This window comes from Amblyraja radiata, chromosome 26, assembly GCF_010909765.2.
Source record: "Amblyraja radiata isolate CabotCenter1 chromosome 26, sAmbRad1.1.pri, whole genome shotgun sequence".
NCBI classification, from domain to species: domain Eukaryota; kingdom Metazoa; phylum Chordata; class Chondrichthyes; order Rajiformes; family Rajidae; genus Amblyraja; species Amblyraja radiata.
Genome location: NC_045981.1, coordinates 26570765 through 26590518, shown reverse-complemented (window position 1 = coordinate 26590518; position 19754 = coordinate 26570765). Strand labels below are relative to the sequence as shown.

The 19754-nt window shown below is 46.5% G+C and overlaps 1 protein-coding gene across 4 annotated transcripts in view; it reads left to right on the top strand.

Annotated features, from left to right (window-relative positions):
- Positions 1–19754, top strand: part of acox1 (acyl-CoA oxidase 1) — a 59940-nt gene that overhangs the window by 19361 nt on the left and 20825 nt on the right. For 3 of the 4 annotated variants that reach the window (XM_033044532.1, XM_033044536.1, XM_033044534.1), the window contains 7 exons: positions 1377–1537; positions 9216–9323; positions 14527–14646; positions 16095–16210; positions 16513–16682; positions 17595–17757; positions 19243–19433. In XM_033044532.1, coding sequence (XP_032900423.1) covers positions 1377–1537; positions 9216–9323; positions 14527–14646; positions 16095–16210; positions 16513–16682; positions 17595–17757; positions 19243–19433 — 1029 coding nt within the window. The remainder of the gene's footprint in view (positions 1–1376; positions 1538–9215; positions 9324–14526; positions 14647–16094; positions 16211–16512; positions 16683–17594; positions 17758–19242; positions 19434–19754) is intronic. The other variant, XM_033044533.1, reaches the window with a different exon arrangement.

Genomic DNA, 19754 nt, shown 5'->3' with positions numbered 1-19754 from the left:
TGTGGAGGGAGCGGTCTCTGCGGAAGGCAAAAAGTGTTGGAGATTGGAAAATGTGGACAGTGGTTGTGATCCCGTTGGAGGTGGCAGAAATTTTGGTGGATGATGTGTTGTACGGTCAGTATGCGAATGGGAAGGGTAGTTAGTGTTTGACAACTGGGAGATCGTGTAGGCCAAGGTGGACTGTGAAGGTGTTCAGTGAAACAATCGCCCAGTCTGTGTGTGCCATAGGGATATGTTTTGGAAGTGGGCCCAACATGGTGGGCACATAAATGGCCTCTTAATAATCTTCTGCTTAATTTCCAATAATGATTCATTTAACACTCTTGCTCTAAACTGACAATAATTCATTTTTGATTGACAATAATTGTTGCTGCATGCAAAAGTTAATCAGGTGACGATCTGAACTCAATATCTGCATGTTCTCTCCACCCCCTCTCTCTCTCCACCCTCTCTCTCTCTCTCTCTCTCTCCATCCCCTCTCTCTCTCCACCCCCTCTCTCTCTCCACCCCCTCTCTCTCTCTCCACCCCCCCTCTCTCTCTCCACCCCCTCATCTCTCTCTCCACCCCCCCTCTCCCTCTCCACCCCCCTCTCTCTCTCCACCCCCCTCTATCTCTCTCTCCACCCCGCTCTCTCTCTCTCCACCCCCCTCTCTCTCTCTCCACCCCCCTCTCTCTCTCTCCACCCCCCTCTCTCCCTCTCCACCCCCCTCTCTCTCTCCACCCCCCTCTATCTCTCTCTCCACCCCCCTCTATCTCTCTCTCCACCCCCTCTATCTCTCTCTCCACCCCCCCCTCTCTCTCTCCACCCCCCTCTCTCTCTCCACACCCCCTCTTTCTCTCCACCCCCCTCTCTCTCTCTCTCCACCCCCCTCTCTCTCTCTCTCCACCCCCCTCTCTCTCTCCACCCCCTCTCTCTCTCTCTCTCTCTCTCTCTCTCTCTCTCTCTCTCTCTCCACCCCTCTCTCTCTCCACCCCTCCTCTTCTCTCACACCCCCTTCTCTCTCTCTCCCCTCTCTCTCTCTCTCTCCCTCCCTCTCTCTCTCTCTCCACCCCCCTCTCTCTCTCTCCACCCCCCCTCTCTCTCTCCACCCCCCTCTATCTCTCTCCTCCACCCCCCTCTATCTCTCTCTCCACCCCCCTCTATCTCTCTCTCCACCCCCCCCTCTCTCTCTCCACCCCCCTCTCTCTCTCTCTCCACCCCCCTCTCTCTCTCTCTCCACCCCCTCTCTCTCTCTCTCCACCCCCCCTCTCTCTCTCCACCCCCCCCTCTCTCTCTCCACCCCCCCCTCTCTCTCTCCACCCCCCTCTCTCTCTCTCTCTCTCCACCCCCCCCCTCTCTCTCTCCACCCCCATCCTATTGCCTGTGTCCTCACAGATATGTGCATCGTGGACGGCCAGAGCCCCTTGATCTCCACCTAGGCATGTTTCTGCCCACCATCCTGAACCAGGCTACTCCTGAACAGCAAGACCGCTTCTTTATGCCAGCTTGGAACCTTCAGATCATTGGCACCTACGCACAGACAGAAATGGGCCATGGTATGGTGCATGTGTGGTCTTCCAGTCAGTAGTCTAGACATTTAAATTGGAACACAACTTCTGGGCGCATGAATTGAATAAAGCTGTATTGTTTAGTTTTCAATATCATCAATAGTTTAGTTTGCATGTTAGTGGCTCCAATTTTAGTTCTCTTGATAGTTATGCGTCTTGCATGTGTCTCTTGTCTAGACAGAAGGATCGTTGTGTTTCTGTACAACCATTGCACTTTGTCCTTTAACAGAGGCATAGAGCATGGAAGTGTGCTCTTCAGCCTAACACATCCATGCTGACAAAGATGCCCCCTCCAAGCTAGTGCCATTTGCCTGCATTTGACCTATATGGCTGTAAACCTTTCCTAACCATACACCTGTCCAAATGTGTTTTAATATAGTTATGGCACCTACTTCCTCTGGCAGCTTGTTCCATATTCCCACCACCCTATGTGTGGAAAAGTTGCCCAGCAGGTTCCTATTACATCTTTCTCCTCTCACATTATGCCCTCGAATTCTTAATTTCCATTCTATGGGGGAAAAAGACTGCATTTACGATATCTTCTCCCCTCATGCTTCTTCAAGCATGTATTAAAGGTACACAAAAATGCTGGAGAAACTCAGCGGGTGCAGCAGCATCTATGGAGCGAAGGAAATAGGCAACGTTTCGGGCCGAAACCCTTCTTCAGACTGATAGGGGGTGGCGGGCAGAAGGAAGGAAAAAGGAGAAGGAGGAGCCCGAGGGCTGAGGAAACATAGAAACATAGAAATTAGGTGCAGGAGTAGGCCATTCGGCCCTTCGAGCCTGCACCGCCATTCAATATGATCATGACTGATCATCCAACTCAGTATCCCATACCTGCCTTCTCTCCATACCCTCTGATCCCCTTAGCCACAAGGGCCACATCTAACTCCCTCTTAAATATAGCCAATGAACTGGCCTCGACTACCCTCTGTGGCAGAGAGTTCCAGAGATTCACCACTCTCTGTGTGAAAAAAGTTCTTCTCATCTCGGTTTTAAAGGATTTCCCCCTTATCCTTAAGCTGTGACCGCTTGTCCTGGACTTCCCCAACATCGGGAGCAATCTTCCTGCATCTAGCCTGTCCAACCCCTTAAGAATTTTGTAAGTTTCTATAAGATCCCCTCTCAATCTCCTAAATTCTAGAGAGTATAAACCAAGTCTATCCAGTCTTTCTTCATGTGGACAGTCCTGACATCCCAGGAATCAGTCTGGTGAACCTTCTCTGCACTCCCTCTATGGCAATAATGTCCTTCCTCAGATTTGGAGACCAAAACTGTACGCAATACTCCAGGTGTGGTCTCACCAAGACCCTGTACAACTGCAGTAGAACCTCCCTGCTCCGATACTCAAATCCTTTTGCTATGAAAGCTAACATACCATTCGCTTTCTTCACTGCCTGCTGCACCTGCATGCCTACTTTCAATGACTGGTGTACCATGACACCCAGGTCACGCTGCATCTCCCCTTTTCCTAGTCGGCCACCATTTAGATAATAGTCTGCTTTCCTGTTTTTGCCACCAAAATGGATAACCTCACATTTATCCACATTATACTGCATCTGCCAAACATTTGCCCACTCACCCAGCCTATCCAAGTCACCTTGCAGTCTCCTAGCATCCTCCTCACAGCTAACACTGCCCCCCAGCTTAGTGTCATCCGCAAACTTGGAGATATTGCCTTCAATTCCCTCATCCAGATCATTAATATATATTGTAAATAGCTGGGGTCCCAGCACTGAGCCTTGCGGTACCCCACTAGTCACTGCCTGCCATTGTGAAAAGGACCCGTTTACTCCTACTCTTTGCTTCCTGTTTGCCAGCCAGTTCTCTATCCACATCAATACTGAACCCCCAATGCCGTGTGCTTTAGGTTTGTATACTAATCTCTTATGTGGGACCTTGTCGAAAGCCTTCTGGAAGTCCAGATACACCACATCCAGTGGTTCTCCCCTATCAACGCTACTAGTTACATCCTCGAAAAATTCTATAAGATTCGTCAGACATGATTTACCTTTTGTAAATCCAAGCTGACTTTGTCCAATGATTTCACCACTTTCCAAATGTGCTGCTATCACATCTTTAATAACTGACTCTAGCAGTTTCCCCACTAGCAATGTTAGACTAACTGGTCTGTAATTCCCCGTTTTCTTTCTCCCTCCCTTCTTAAAAAGTGGGGTTATGTTTGCTACCCGCCAATCCTCAGGAACTACTCCAGAATCTAAAGAGTTTTGAAAGATTATTACTAATGCATCCACTATTTCTGGAGCTACTTCCTTAAGTACTCTGGGATGCAGCCTATCTGGCCCTGGGGATTTATCGGCCTTTAATCCATTCAATTTACCCAACACCACTTCCCGGCTAACCTGGATTTCACTCAATTCCTCCAACTCCTTTGACCCGCGGTCCCCTGCTATTTCCGGCAGATTATTTATGTCTTCCTTAGTGAAGACGGAACCAAAGTAGTTATTCAATTGGTCCACCATATCCTTGTTCCCCATGATCAACTCACCTGTTTCTGACTGCAAGGGACCTACATTTGTTTTAACTAATCTCTTTTTTTTCACATATCTATAAAAACTTTTGCTGTCAGTTTTTATGTTCCCTGCCAGTTTTCTTTCATAATCTATTTTTACTTTCCTAATTAAGCCCTTTGTCCTCCTCTGCTGGTCTCTGAATTTCTCCCAGTCCTCTGGTATGCTGCTTTTTCTGGCTAATTTGTACGCATCATCCTTCGCTTTGATACTATCCCTGATTTCCCTTGTTATCCACGGATGCACTACCTTCCCTGATTTATTCTTTTGCCAAACTGGGATGAACAATTTTTGTAGTTCATCCATGCAGTCTTTAAATGTCTTCCATTGCATATCCACCGTCAACCCTTTTAGAATTAATTGCCAGTCAATCTTGGCCAATTCACGTCTCATACCGTCAAAGTTACCTTTCTTTAAGTTCAGAACCATTGTTTCTGAATTAACAATGTCACTCTCCATCCTAATGAAGAACTCAACCATATTATGGTCACTCTTGCCCAAGGGGGCACGTACAACAAGACTGCTAACTAACCCTTCCTCATTACTCAATACCCAGTCTAAAATAGCCTGCTCTCTCGTTGGTTCCTCTACATGTTGATTTAGATAACTATCCCGCATACATTCCAAGAAATCCTCTTCCTCAGCACCCCTGCCAATTTGATTCACCCAATCTATATGTAGATTGAAGTCACCCGTTATAACTGTTTTGCCTTTGTCGCACGCATTTCTAATTTCCTGTTTGATACCATCTCCAACTTCACTACTACTGTTAGGTGGCCTGTACACAACACCCACCAGCGTTTTCTGCCCCTTAGTGTTTCGCAGCTCTACCCATACCGATTCCACATCCTCCAAACTAATGTCCTAACTAATGTCCTTCCTTTCCATTGCGTTAATCTCCTCTCTAATCAGCAACGCTACCCCACCTCCTTTTCCTTTCTCTCTATCCCTCCTGAATATTGAATATCCCTGGATGTTCAGCTCCCAGCCTTGGTCACCCTGGAGCCATGTCTCCGTGATCCCAACTATATCATAGTCATTAATAGCTATCTGCACATTCAACTCATCCACCTTATTACAAATGCTCCTTGCATTGTGACACAAAGCCTTCAGGCTTGTTTTTACAACACTCTTACCCCTTATACAATTATGTTGAAAAGTGGCCCTTTTTGATTTTTGCCCTGGTTTTGTCTGCCTGCCACTTTTACTTTTCACCTTGCTACCTATTGCTTCTACCCTCATTTTACACCCCTCTGTCTCTACGCTCACACATTTAAGAAACCCTTTCCCTTTAACTCCATCCTCCACTATCCCATTCGACACCCCACCCCCCCTTATTCAGTTTAAAACCGCCCGTGTAGCAGTGGCAAACCTGCCTGCCAGAATGCTGGTCCCACACCTGTTAAGATGCAATCCGTCCCTTTTGTACAGTTCCCCCTTACCCCAAAACAGATCCCAGTGATCTAAGAATCTAAATCCCTGCCCCGTGCACCAGTTCCTCAGCCACACGTTCAGGTCCCGTATCTCCCTGTTCCTGCTCTCGCAAGCACGAGAGGGAGGAGACAGCAAGGGCTAACAAAATTGGGAGAATTCAATGTTCATGCCCTCGGGATGCAGACTCCCCAAGTGGAGGTGCTGTTCCTCCAATTTCCGGTGTTGCTCACTCTGGCCATGGAGGAGACCCAGGACAGAGAGGTCGGACGGGGAATGGTAGGGGGAGTTGAAGTGATGAGCCACCGGGAGGTCAGGTAGGTTCTTGCTCCTCCTCCTCTTTTTTCCTTCCTTCTCCCCGGCACCCCCTATCAGTCTGAAGAAGGGCTTCGGCCTGAAACGTTGCCTATTTCCTTCGCTCCATAGATGCTGCTGCACCCGTTGAGTTTCTCCAGCATTTTTGTGTACCTTCGATTTTCCAGCATCTGCAGTTCCTTCTTAAACACAAGCATGTATTAAATCCTGTTCCTCTCGCCTTACACACATGTCCTCTTCTTTTGATTCCCCTACACTGGGTAAAAGACTCTGTGGATTAACCGTATATATTCCCCTCATGATTTCATACACCTCCATAAGATTGCATCCAAGGAATTAAGTCCTAACATGCCCAATCTCTCCCGATAACTCAGCCAGCCAAGTCCTAGCTACATCTTCATAAGTCATTGGAGCCATTCGGTCCATCGAATCTACTCCGCCGATCCATCATAGCTGATCTACCCGTCTCAACCCCAATTACCTGCCTTCTCATAAATCCTTCGTTCTTTCCAGCTATACTCTTCATATAGTATGTTGGTTATAACAACTGAACACAGAACTCCAAGTGAGGCCTCACCGACGTATAGTACAACTCATACAGAGTCATACAGGAAACAGGCCCTTCACCCCAACTTGCCCACATCAACCAACATGTCCCATCTACACTTGTCCCACCTGCTTGTGTTTGGCCCATATCCCTCCAAACCTGTCCTATCCATGTACCTGTCTAATTGTTCGTTAAACTTTGCAATCAACTACCTCCTCTACCTCAACTACCTCCTCTACCTCAACTACCTCCTCTGGCAGCTCGTTCCATACACCCTTTGTGTGAAAAAAGTTACCCCTGATTCCTATTAAATCTTTCCCCCTTCACCTTAAACCTATGTCCTCTGGTTGGACTGAATATAGGGCCAGTAACCAGCTGATAGAATCACATCTTGTGGAACTGGTGAAACACAGTCAGCGATTCGACTCGCTGTAAACTGTACTGAGCTGTTTTCTGTGCAACTTTACATGGGAATTGGGTTCATCACACTTTGCAAAAACACACCATGACGACTTGTAATTGTCTGTATCATGAGAATGAGCAAACACGGCCAGTATAGTGGGCGACAAAAGGTCTGCTCGATATGCTATGGTGTGTGATCAGGAATCGACACAGAAAGGTAAGGTGTTACTGCAGACAAGTGTGGTTTGTGTACACACGTTAGGAGGGGGCGGGTGGAAATGGGGGCTGGATGTAGGAGGGTGTAATGGATGACATAAAACAGGAAATGGTGAGACAACATCTCGAAAAAAAAGTTACGGTGTAAGGTCAATGACCTTTCAGCAGAAATAACGACCTCTCTTTCCATGGTAGACAAAAAAACTGGAGAAACTCAGCGGGTGAGGCAGCATCTATTGGGCAGCATTTTTGTCTACCTTTGATTTTCCAGCATCTGCAGTTCCTTCTTAAACACCTCTCTTTCCGTGGATGCTTCCTGATCAAATGTTCCAGTGTTTTAATTTCAGATTTTTAGCATCTGCGTTTTTTCTTATATTTCATTTTAAAGTCATGGTATTGTTTCCTCTTTGCTCTTACTCACAGTGGACTCTTCCCTTGAAAATCTTTATTAATCTCTACCTTGAGAGTTCCTCTCAGGATTTTTGATCACACATATGACAGATATGCAGACTGACGGTCTTAATGGTTAGTTAAACAGACTGAGGCCCTTTTCAATACACAATACAATTTATTTGTCACTTGAACCTCATAGAGGCTCAAATGAAATGTTGTTTCTACAGTCATACACACAAGAAAAAAAGACCCAAGACACAACACAATTTACACAGACATCCATCACAGCGCATCTCCTCCTCGCTGTGATGGAAGGCAAATAAACTTATGTCTCCCCTGCACTCCCCATTCCCCTCCCGATGTCAGTCAAAGCCCCCGGCGGGCGATGGCAATTGTCCCGCGGCCATTAACGCCGCGCCGGGTGATGCAAGGCCACGCTCCGGGTCTTGTTGTTGGAGCCTCCGGCAGGCGCTAGCAAAGTCCCGCAGCCGTTGAAGCCGCGCCGGGCGATGATCTAAGGCCCTGCTCCAGGTACTCCTCGACCCCGCGACTCGGGCGGGTGAAGTCGCCGTTGCGGAAGCCCCGAAAAGCGGTCTCCCAGCAGGGACCCGCGGGCTCCTGGTGTTCCTATCTGCCAGACCTGCGGTAAGCCTCCGAATCTCCGGGGTCGGGTCGCAGCAGCGCGCCACCACCGCTCCACCCGCTCCGAACTCGGCCAGCTCTACGATGGTGAATAGGTCCGCAGCTCCGCGACTGGAGCCCTAGGTCGTTCCTGCCGGAGGCCGCTCCACGTTGCAGCCCCAATGACAACTGAGACCCGACAGGGAAAAGGTCGGGTTCTCCGTGCAGGGGAAAGATTTTAAAAGTTTCCCCCCCGCCCCCCCCTCCCACACACACACACATACCCCATCAAAAAAAAAAAAAACTACATTAAAACGGGACAAAAAATAACAAAAGACAGACGGACTGCAGAGGCCGCTGCGACGTGAGCCCACCGTTATAGCTTGCACGTCATTTATTGTGCAAAAATCCAGCAAGTTCTAAATGATCACCCTCATCTGGCCTACAGAGGTGCATGTCATGCATCTGACCTTGCAGGATCTTCTCAAAAATATATGCCAACAAATGATAGGTAGATGGTGAGGCTGGTGAGGTGAGCAAAGTCCAAAGAGATCTAATACACCTGTGGTGAGCCAGCATACTTCTTGGTTTGCATCCCAATGAATATATTGTTAACCTTGGGATCCAAGTCTGCCAATTAGCGATCTATAACTAGAATGCAATGGTTTTTAATTTTGAAGATGGACACAAAATGCTGGAGTTACTCAGCGGGTCAGGCAGCATCTCTAGAGAAAGGGAATAGTTGACGTTTTGGGTGGAGCTCCTTCTTCAGACTGATATGACTGATCAGAATGAAGAAGGGGCTCGACCCGAAACGTCAGCTATTCCTTTTCTCTAGAGACCCGCTGAGTTACTCCAGCAATTTGTGTCTACGGTGTAAACCAGCATCTACAATTCCTTCTTGCACATACTGATTTTTAATTATACCTGGTTTACTGGTGTTCTATCCACATTATTACCTGGCTTGCATGACTTTCACTTTTCATGTGTTAAGCTCTTAACTGCTCTGTGAGGTAACCCAGAAGGTGGTTAATTGCTCAGGTCAGGTCCTCCCCACCTCAAAGAAACCGGGACTAGCGACAAAAGTAGCCTATTAAGTCCACATTCCAAGAACACTCGCATCTTGACCAGTGTAAGTGCTTTGTTCCTACTGTGCCGTGGGCTATATATACCGCAGTTCCTGCCAGTTTTAATGTTCTATCACTTTCAGGTTCATTCATCCGTGGTCTGGAAACGACGGCAACTTACGATCCTTTGACCCAGGAGTTTGTGCTGAACAGCCCAACTGTGACTTCAATCAAATGGTGGCCCGGAGGATGTAAGCGAGTCCAGTATTGTTGGGTGGAAGATCCACACAGATTTTTTAAATATATATATTTTTGGATTTTGTTATTGGCAAGATCAACATTCATTGGCCGTCCCTAACTGCTCTTGAAGATGGTGGTGTGGATGCTCCCACAATGCTTTGGGATTAGATCCGTGACAATGAAGGATGAAGTGAGAATGGCGTGCGACTTGGAAAGGAACCTGCATGGTCTCCCTAGTGGTAAAGGCCATGAGTTTGGGAGATGCTGTCAGTAATTTTATAGATGGTGGACACTGGAGCCAGTGTGTATTGAAATTAGAGGGAATGAATGTTTAGGGTGGTTGATTTGTGGCCAAACGAGCAGTCTGCTTGGGAGCATTCATCCTAGGAAGTGCAAAGATTCCATCATGCTCCTGATTTCTGCCTGGTCGATGGTGGAAAGAGCTCAGATGTTGGGAGGTGATTCTTGACCTTCTTTTGCAGCCAAGGCATCTTACCGTTAATCGGACTTTACTGGACTTTATCTTGCACTAAATGTTATTCCTTTTATCGTGTACACTGTGGATGACTCGATTGTAATAATGTATTGTCTTTTCACTGACTGGTTAGCACGCAACAAATGCTTTTCACTGTACCTCAGTACACCTGACAATAAACTCAACTTCATAGAGTGGTAAAGAAAACATGGTATGCTTGCTTCCATAGGTTGAGGCAATGCATATAAAGTCAGGAAATCATTATTCAGTTTTATAGGACTTTGGTTAGGCTGCATTTGGAGTATTGCATGCATTTCTGGTCATCTCATTACAGGAAGGATGTGGAGACTTTCCAAAGGGTGCAGAGGAGGTTTATCAGAATGATGCCTGCATTAGCTACAGGGAAACATTGGACATACTTGAATTATTTTCTCTGGATCGCCAGATGTTGCTGGCAGACCTTATAGAAGTATCTAAAATGATGGGAGGCGTAGACAGTCAGAACCTTTTCCCTGGTTGGAAAATCCAATGCATGGGGACATAACTTCAAGGTGAGAAGGACAAAGCTTAAAGAAGATGTGTGCACCAACTGTTTTTACACAGAGATTGGTGAGTGCCAGGTGGCATTTAAGAGACTTTTGGATAGGCGTATGGATATGAAGGGAATGGATATGGATTATGTGCATGCAGATAAAGCATGGTCTTGGCATGATATTCAAGTTCAAGTTCAAGTGAGTTTATTGTCATGTGTTCCTGTATAGGACAATGAAATTCTTGCTTTGCTTAAGCACACAGAAAATAGTAGGCATTTACTACAAAACAGATAAATTGTCCATATACCATGATATAAATATATACACACATGAATAAATAAACTGATAAAGTGCAAATAGCAGAAAGTGGTTATTAATAATCAGAGTTTTGTCCGAGCCAGGTTTAATAGCCTGATGGCTGTGGGGAAGTAGCTATTCCTGAACCTGGTTGTTGCAGTCTTCAGGCTCCTGTACCTTCTACCTGAAGGTAGCAGGGAGATGAGTGTGTGGCCAGGATGGTGTGGGTCTTTGATGATACTGCCAGCCTTTTTGAGGCAGCGACTGCGATAAATCCCCTCGATGGAAGGAAGATCAGAGCCGATGATGGACTGGGCAGTGTTTACTACTTTTTGTAGTCTTTTCCTCTCCAGGGTGCTCAAATTGCCGAACCAAGCCACGATGCAACCGGTCAGCATGCTCTCTACTGTGCACCTGTAGAAGTTAGAGAGAGTCCATCTTGACATACCGACTCTCCGTAATCTTCTCAGGAAGTAGAGGCGCTGATGAGCTTTTTTGATAATTGCGTTAGTGTTCTCGGACCAGGAAAGATCTTCAGAGATGTGCACGCCCAGGAATTTGAAGTTCTTGACCCTATCAACCATCGACCCGTTGATATAAATGGGGCTGTGGGTCCCCCTCCTACTCCTTCCAAAGTCCACAATCAGTTCCTTGGTTTTGCTGGTGTTGAGGTCCAGGTTATTGCGCTGGCACCATATGGACAGTTGCTCGATCTCCCTTCTATATTCTGACTCATCCCCATCAGTGATACGTCCCACAACAGTGGTGTCGCCAGCGAACTTGATGATGGAGTTCGCACTGTGGTTGGCTACGCAGTCATGGGTATAGAGTGAGTACAGCAGGGGGCTGAACACGCAGCCTTGAGGTGCTTCCGTGCTGATTGTTATCGAGGCTGACACATTTCCACCAATACGAACAGACTGTGGTCTGTGGATGAGGAAGTCGAGGATCCAGTTGCAGAGGGATGCGCAGAGACCCAGTTCTGCAAGTTTGGTAACCAGTTTGGAGGGGATGATTGTGTTGAATGCCGAGCTGTAATCGATGAATAACAGCCTGACATATGAGTTTTTGTTGTCCAAGTGGTCCAGTGCGGAGTGGAGGGCCAGCGAGATCGCATCCACCATTGATCTGTTGTGGCGGTAAGCGAACTGCAGTGGGTCCAGGTTTTTGTCGAGGTAGGAGTTGATTTGCTCCATGATCAGCCTCTCAAAGCACTTCATCACCACCGACGTTAGTGCCACTGGTCGATAGTCATTGAGGCACGTCACCTTACTCTTCTTGGGCACCGGTATAATTGATGCCCTTTTAAAGCAGGTGGGGACCTCAGGCCTCAGAAGTGAGAGGTTGAAAATGTCCGTAAAAACTCCCGCCAGTTGGTCCGCACAGGTTTTTAGAACACGACCGGGTATACCATCAGGACCAGGTGCTTTTCGGGGGTTCACCCCTCTGAAGGATTTCCTGACGTCGGCCTCTGTGACTGAGACTGAAATGCCATCACAGCGAATGGGGGATCCGGAAGGCACATCAGTATTCTCCCTGTCAAAGCATGCGTAAAACGCATTGAGCTCGTCAGAGAGTGATGTTTCACCGACATTCGAGCTGCCTCCTGGTTTCGCCTTGTAGGAGGTGATTGCATTCAGGCCCCGCCACAGCTGCCGAACATCTCTCTCCTCCTCCAGTTTGGAGCAGAAGTCCCTTTTGGCCTTTTTGATGGCCTTACCAAGGTCGTATCTGGACTTCATGTAGGCCACTGTATCATCGGACATGAATGCCCTGTGTCTGGACTTTAGAAGAGTGCGGATCTCAAAGTTCATCCAAGGTTTCTGATTGGGAAACACTCGGAAGGTTTTTGTAGGGATGCAGTCCTCCACACATTTCTTTATGAAGTCTGTAACGACTGTGGCGTATTCGTTCAAGTCCGTTGCCGAGTCCAGCAAAGGCATTGTGGGCCGAAGGGCCTGTTCTTGCGCTGAACTGTTCTATGTTCTATATGACTGGTCCATTGAATTTCTGCAGATGCTGGCTTACCATGGAAAGACACAAACTACTGGAGTAACAAGGTGAAGGTAGACAAAAATGCTGGAAAAACTCAGTGGGTGAGGTAGCATCTATGGAGCGAATGAATAGGTGACGTTTCGGGTCGAGACCCTTCCAGCATTTTGTCTACCTTAGATTTTTCCAGCATCTGCAGTTCTTTCTTAAACACAGGGTAACAAGGTGGGTCAGGCAGTATCCGTGGGGAACATGGATAGGTGATGTTTTGTGTCAGGACTCCACTTCAGACTGATTGCAGGGGTGGAGTGAAAGAAAGCTGGCAGTGTGGAGGTGCTGGGCAAAGCATGGCAGGTCACAGAGATAATTGAATAACAGTTGACATGGCAGTTTTCATTGTTGTAAGAATTTAGAGTATACAGTTTCATTTATTGCCTTCAAGATACAAGAGTTTATTGTCATATGTCCCAGATAGGACAATGAAATTCTTGCTTTGCTTCAGCACAACAGAATATAGTAGGCATAAATACAGATCAGTGTGTCCATATACCATTGAATAAATATATATACACACAAATAAATAAACATATAAAGTGCAATGGGCTATTAATGTTCAGAGTTTGTATGAGTTGAGTTTAGCAGCCAGATGGCTGTGGGGAAGCAGCTATTCCTGAACCTGGATGTTGCAGATTTCAGGCTCCTGTACCTTCTACCTGAGGGCAGCGGGGAGATGAGCGAGTGGCCAGGATGGTGTGGGTCCTTGATGATGCTGCCAGCCTTTTTGAGGCAGCGGCTGCGGTAGATCCCCTCGATGGTGGGTAGGTCAGAGCCGATGATGGACTGGGCAGTGGTTACAACTTTCTGCATTCTTTTCACCTCCTGGGCGCTCAAGATACCGAACCAAGCCACGATGCAACCGGTCAGCATGCTCTTTAATGTGCACCTGTCGAAGTTCGGGAGAGTCCTCCTTGACATACCATGGGCCGTCGAGAGAGTCCTCCTTGACATACCACGGGCAGTCACGGTGGCACAGCGGTAGAGTTGCTGCCTTACAGCAAAATGCAGTGCCAGAGATCCGGGTTCGATCCCGACTACGGGTGCTGTCTGTATGGAGTTTGTACGTTCTCCCCGTGATCTGCATGGGTTTTCTCCGAGATCTTCAGTTTCCCCCCACACTCCAAAGACGTATAGGTTTATAGGTTAATTGGAATGATTAATTGACTTGACAAAATGTAAAAATTGTCCAAGTTGGCGATATGCAGAGTACTGCCCTGCCGACTATAAAGTTCAGAAGGTTCATACCGACTCTCCGTAATCTTCTCAGGAAGGTGAGGCGCTGATGTGCTTTCTTTATAATTGCATCCGTGTTCTCAGACCAGGAGAGATCTTCAGAGATATGCACGCCCAGGAATTTGAAGCTCTTGACCCTCTCCACCATCGACCCGTTGATATAAACGGGATTATGGGTCCCCATCCTACCCCTTCCAAAGTCCACAATCAGTTCCTTGGTTTTGCTGGTGTTGAGAGCCAGGTTATTGTGCTGGCACCATTTGGTCAAACGGTCGATCACACTTCTATACTCTGACTCATCTTCATCAGTGATACATCCCACAACAGTAGTGTCATCAGCGAACTTGATGATGGAGTTCGCACTATGACCGGCTACACAGTCATGAGTATAGAGTGAGTACAGCAGGAGGCTGAGCACGCAGCTTTGAGGTGCTCCCATGCTGAGGTGGATGCTGTTGGATCAAGTTGGATCATTTGATGCTGTTTTGATCCCTTTCAATTTCTCAGGAAAAGTTTTTTAAAAAGCCCTTTTATTGCTTTATGAGACGGGTTTTTAATATTTACCTTTTCCTCAACTTGAATTTGCTGTTATTTATCTTCTTTTGGGTATTGTTTGTCTTTTTCCAGTGGGCAAGACCTCAAACCACGCTATTGTCCTGGCTCAGCTCTACACCCAAGGTCAGTGCAGAGGGCTGCACGCTTTCATTGTGCCCATCCGCAAGATGGGCACCCACGAACCTTTGCCTGGTAAGGGACCTGATCAGCACTGTGCTCCTAATCCCAATTCTGCATTACCTGGCAGTGCCCTCGCTCCATTTTGTTTCTAAAGCCACAGATTCTTGTTGAAGCCCAACTGTTCTATCACGCATGTGCTCACTCAGCCTAACTGGTGCCCATCGGCAGCTAGCAAGAAATTGAATCAAAATCTGAACTGTGGTGTCTCCTATCCAGTGATTCAACATTCAATTCAGAACAAAATTCTAACGTTTAATCTAGTGAAATGTTTAACTGGATTCAGTGGATGTTTAATGTTTATTTTAGTTTTGTGTAGCTCTAGGCCCTTCCCTTATCTCTTGAGCATAAGAGCTGAGATACGCCAAAGAGAATTGCGTCATCCATCCACACTACTCTGAGTAGACACTTACCAGAGAAGAATGTGTAACCAACTTGGTTTCCGAGTGCTCCAAGGTTTCCCACTGACTGGATTTGTAGACTGATCGAAAGATGTGATTAGTCACTAAGTTCCTTATACTTGATCCAGCAATGTTGTTGTCCTTGCTCGCTTGCTGACCCAGCTCGTCCATTTTCAACTCAACAATAGTTCTAGGGACATCGCCAAACTCAGACCCTCTCTCACACCGCCTGCTGCTGAAAGACTCATCCATGACTTCATCTCCTCCCGACTGGACTATTGCAACTCACTTCTCCTTGGCATCAGCTCCACCTACATCAACCGACTCCAACTGGTCCAGAACGCAGCCGCCCGACTCATCACCCACACCAAATCCTGGCATCACATCACTCCAGTCCTCAAAAAACTTCACTGGCTTCCCATCTCCCACCGGATCACCTACAAAATCCTGGTCCTCACCTACAAAGCCCTCCACCATCTGGCCCCCCCATATCTCACTGACCTCCTCTCCCCCTACCAACCCTCACGGTCCCTCAGATCCACATCAGCCGGTCTCCTCTCCATCCACAAGTCCAACCTCCGCAGTTTTGGGGACAGAGCCTTCTCCAGGGAAGCTCCCAGGCTCTGGAACTCCCTCCCCCAACTGATCCGCAATTCCGTGTCCCTCACCATCTTCCAGTCCCGCCTCAAGACCCATCTCTTCACCTCTGCCTATCCTTGGCCCCACGTCCCCGTCCCTTTTCATCTGTGCATTAATTGCCTCATACTGTGTTTTGTATTGAATTCTGTCTTTACTTTGTGTACTAGTCATGTCTCTACTATTTATTTCATTCCCCTTACATGTTTTTCCTCTACATGTTCAATTTTTGTAAGGTGTCCTTGAGACTCTTGAAAGGCGCCCATAAATAAAATTTATTATTATTATTAATGTCCTGTTGGGATGTTTTACCCACTGATCCTCCTCTGGCTGGGTTATTGAATTGGGGTCAGTCTGGCTTGCTAGATGACTCTATCAGACAGAGTTGAGTTTTTGCTGATCTCCCGCTTCCCCTCTGCTCTCCAGGTGTGGTGGTGGGTGATATTGGACCAAAGTTTGGGTTTGATGAGGTGGACAATGGCTTCCTGAAGCTGGAGAATGTCCGTGTTCCTCGTGAAAACATGCTGATGAGATTTGCAAAGGTAACGCGTAGGGTGACTGAGGCACATTTCTGTGATTGCAATGTGATTAAGACTAATTTCTTTCCGAGTTATTGTATCATCTGCACTGGCCTGCTGAGATGAGGTGCTTGATGTATTTCTATTGATTTTAATGCAAATTCCTCGTGTTGTCACTTATTGACCCTGCCTATCAGTGCCGTATACTGACTCATTATCACTACTGTTCATTCCACATTAAGCTCTTATTCTTATCTTGAGTTAAAAATTGTATCTTTTGTTAAGGTGCAATGATTGGATCCATTTTCCTTTTATTTAAAAAAAAGGTGATGCCGGATGGGACTTATTTGAAGCCTCCAAGTGATAAGCTAATGTACGGCACAATGGTCTTCATACGCTCCATGATAGTTGGAGAGTCGGCACGTGCACTGTCTCAAGCGTGTACCATTGCCATCCGCTATAGTGCAGTCCGACACCAATCGGAACTGAAACCTGGGTAAGTGTTAACTTTTTAAGCGTGTGCGAGAGAAGCAGAATTTTTTCTTGTGCTTTAAGCCACTCCACGTGGTGAAATATGTCCGGTGGCCTGTCACACGTTGTTGCTCCGTTCAATTTTCTGTTGGTTTAGTTTGCTTCAACTCTGGCCGATGCCGTGATAGATATACGCAGACCTCATTCCTCTTCACCTGGGAGAGAGAATTGTGCCTATATGCCTGAGGCTAGCTGCAATTAGGAGTTAGACCTATCAAACTGCAGTTGTCCTTCTCCAATCTTTCATGTCCTAAACTTTACTTGAAATTGTACCCAATTTAAAACTTGAAAATTATTTGCCCAGCAGATCCATACCAGACTTTATTCTCCATGTGATACCTCTTACCATTCCTCAACTGATTCCATATGACCCTCTGGCCCCATCCTTCATGTTTATCTCAACTCCCTTTAATATATTGCTCACTCAACTACTCCCTGTAGGTGCAAGTTCTGCATTCTCATCGCTTTGAGTACAGAAGATTTCGGTATTTCCCATTTCATTTTTTTGGTGACAATCTTGTATCGGTGACCTAGTTTGGAATTGTGCATGTCAAAACTTTAATTCCTATATGTTGAGATGATACTTACAGATTTCAATGGCTATGAGTTCCAGCAATAAAATGATGAAATGCACCAGTTTGGTGTTATATTGATTCATTATCTTACACTTGAAGTATTGTGTGGGCTGAGACTCTAAATGGATTATGATGTTACATAGTGGAAAATGAACACATTATACTGCCTTTGCAATGTAAAAGGAGCAGAGTAAATATGTTTACAAAAAGTTTACATTTAAGCTGTGTTTGCTGACAATAAATGGAAACCAGGTGTAGGTGCTTCAGGTGTGAGTAACATTGATGGTGATTGGTTTCCCTAGAGCTCCAGAACCACAGATACTGGATTACCAGACTCAACAGTTCAAGCTTTTCCCCCTGTTGGCGACTGCCTATGCCTTCCGCTTTGTAGGAAACTTCATGAGGGACATGTACCATCGCATCACGGGAGACATGAACGATGGAGACTACAGCCAGTTGCCTGAGGTATTGGGCTGTGGTGGAGTGGGAAATGTTTGGTGCCTGTCTGTACTGTCTTTTTGAAAGATCAAATTTACATGCACTCTGCAGGAGCTAAGCAGGAGGCATACTTTGTTTCAGTATTTTCTGCAGAGCATGACCTACCTCATCTGAAATCTGGGGTAGAGTAATAGAGGAAGCACACTGCCAAGCCTCGGATATCCTTCCACTCTCTACTCCTGTACGTAGGGCATCTTGGGATGGGGCACCATGACTGCAATCATACATTACTACTTCGCCATCTGAAAATTGAGTGAGATTTAAAGTGTGAGACTGACAACGAAAGATGTCTTTCCCTGCCCTGTAACACTGATTTCAAAAGTTCTTTTGGCTGAGGAATTTGCCAGAACTTGCAAAAGTTGATTGAGTGCATTGTTTGCAGGCATAGGAGTGTGTGGAAAGTGTAATGCTTTTAAAACGGTCACAATGAGAGGTCAAGGTAGGCAGCTTCCTATTAGAGTGAAGGGCAAGGCAGGTGGCAGTGAGGAACCTAGGTTACAAAGATAAATTGAGGCTCGGGTCAGGAAAAAGGAAAGATGGGTAGATACAAATGCTGGAGAAACTCAGTGGGTGAGGCAGCATCTATGGATCAAAGGAAATAGGCAACGTTTCGGGTCGAAACCTTTCTTCAGACTGAAGAAGGGTTTCGACCCGAATCGTTGCCTATTTCCTTCAGACTGAAAAAGGGTTTCGACCCAAAATGTTGCCTATTTCCTTCACTCCATAGATACTGCCTCACCCGCTAGTTTCTCCAGTGTCTATCTTCGATTTTCCAGCAACTGCAGTTCCTTCTTTAACAAAAGGAGGAATGGGTTGGGGATAGGCAGTTAGGATCAAAATCCCTGGCTAGAAGAGTACAGGGGATTGAGAAGCCTACTTAAGAAGGAAACCGGGAGGGCAAAAAGTGGCATGATTTAGCTGTGGGAAATGAGATTAAGGAGAATTCAAAAAGATTTTATCAATAAATTAGCGGGAGAAGGATAACTAAGAAAGATTAGGACATGTCAGAGAACAAAGTGTTGATCTATGTGTGTAACCTTTTAACCTTTCAGTTCATATGTCACTGGTGAATTTATAATCCTTCCACGGGCTACAGAAACATCCTGATGCAAGGGGTGCACGCCAAAGGTAATGTCCCAAATGAAGTCTGACTAGATATCTGAAGACAAGAAAAGCAGAGGCATGAATCTTGTGCAAAACAAAAACAAATTGCGAGAGGAGTTTGGTAGATAAGCTGTTTGTGTCAGGACATTGAGTCATGAGAAGGGTTCCAACCCAAATGTATCTGTTCATTCTCTCCAAATGGCTGTCAAATGTGCATTTGCTTGCTCGTTTTTCCTCCCCACCCCCAACTCACAAGTTTTGCTTGCTATGCAGGATTATCATTGTTGTTGTACCTCTCTGTCCTTATGCATTTGACTTGACTTGCTCACAGTTGCAGTCTTGTTTCAGCTTCACTCTCTGTCAGCCGGACTGAAGGCCTTCACCACCTGGGTGGCCAGTGCAGGAATTGAGGAATGCCGCATGGCATGTGGGGGTCATGGGTACTCACGGTCCAGTGGTCTACCTGATATCTATGTCACGTTCACACCCACCTGCACATATGAAGGGGAGAACACAGTGATGATGCTGCAAACAGCCAGGTAAGGAGGCAGCAGGCAGAATGCAAAACACTGCAGATGCTGGAAATATTTAACAGGTTAATCAACATCTGTGGAGGGAGAAACGATTACTTCTTCAGTTTGGTGTCCTTTTATCAAATCTAGAACATTTGGAAAAACAAGACACAATTTGGAATCTTGAGTAACTCAGTGGATAACTCAGTGGGTCAGGCAGCATCTGTCGAGGGCAAAGAGATGTTTAATGTTTCCCGTCAAGATCCTGTATCAGTTCTCAGTCTCAGCGTGAAACATCAGTCATTCCTTTGCCTCCACGGGTTCTGCTTGACCCACTGAGGTCTTTCA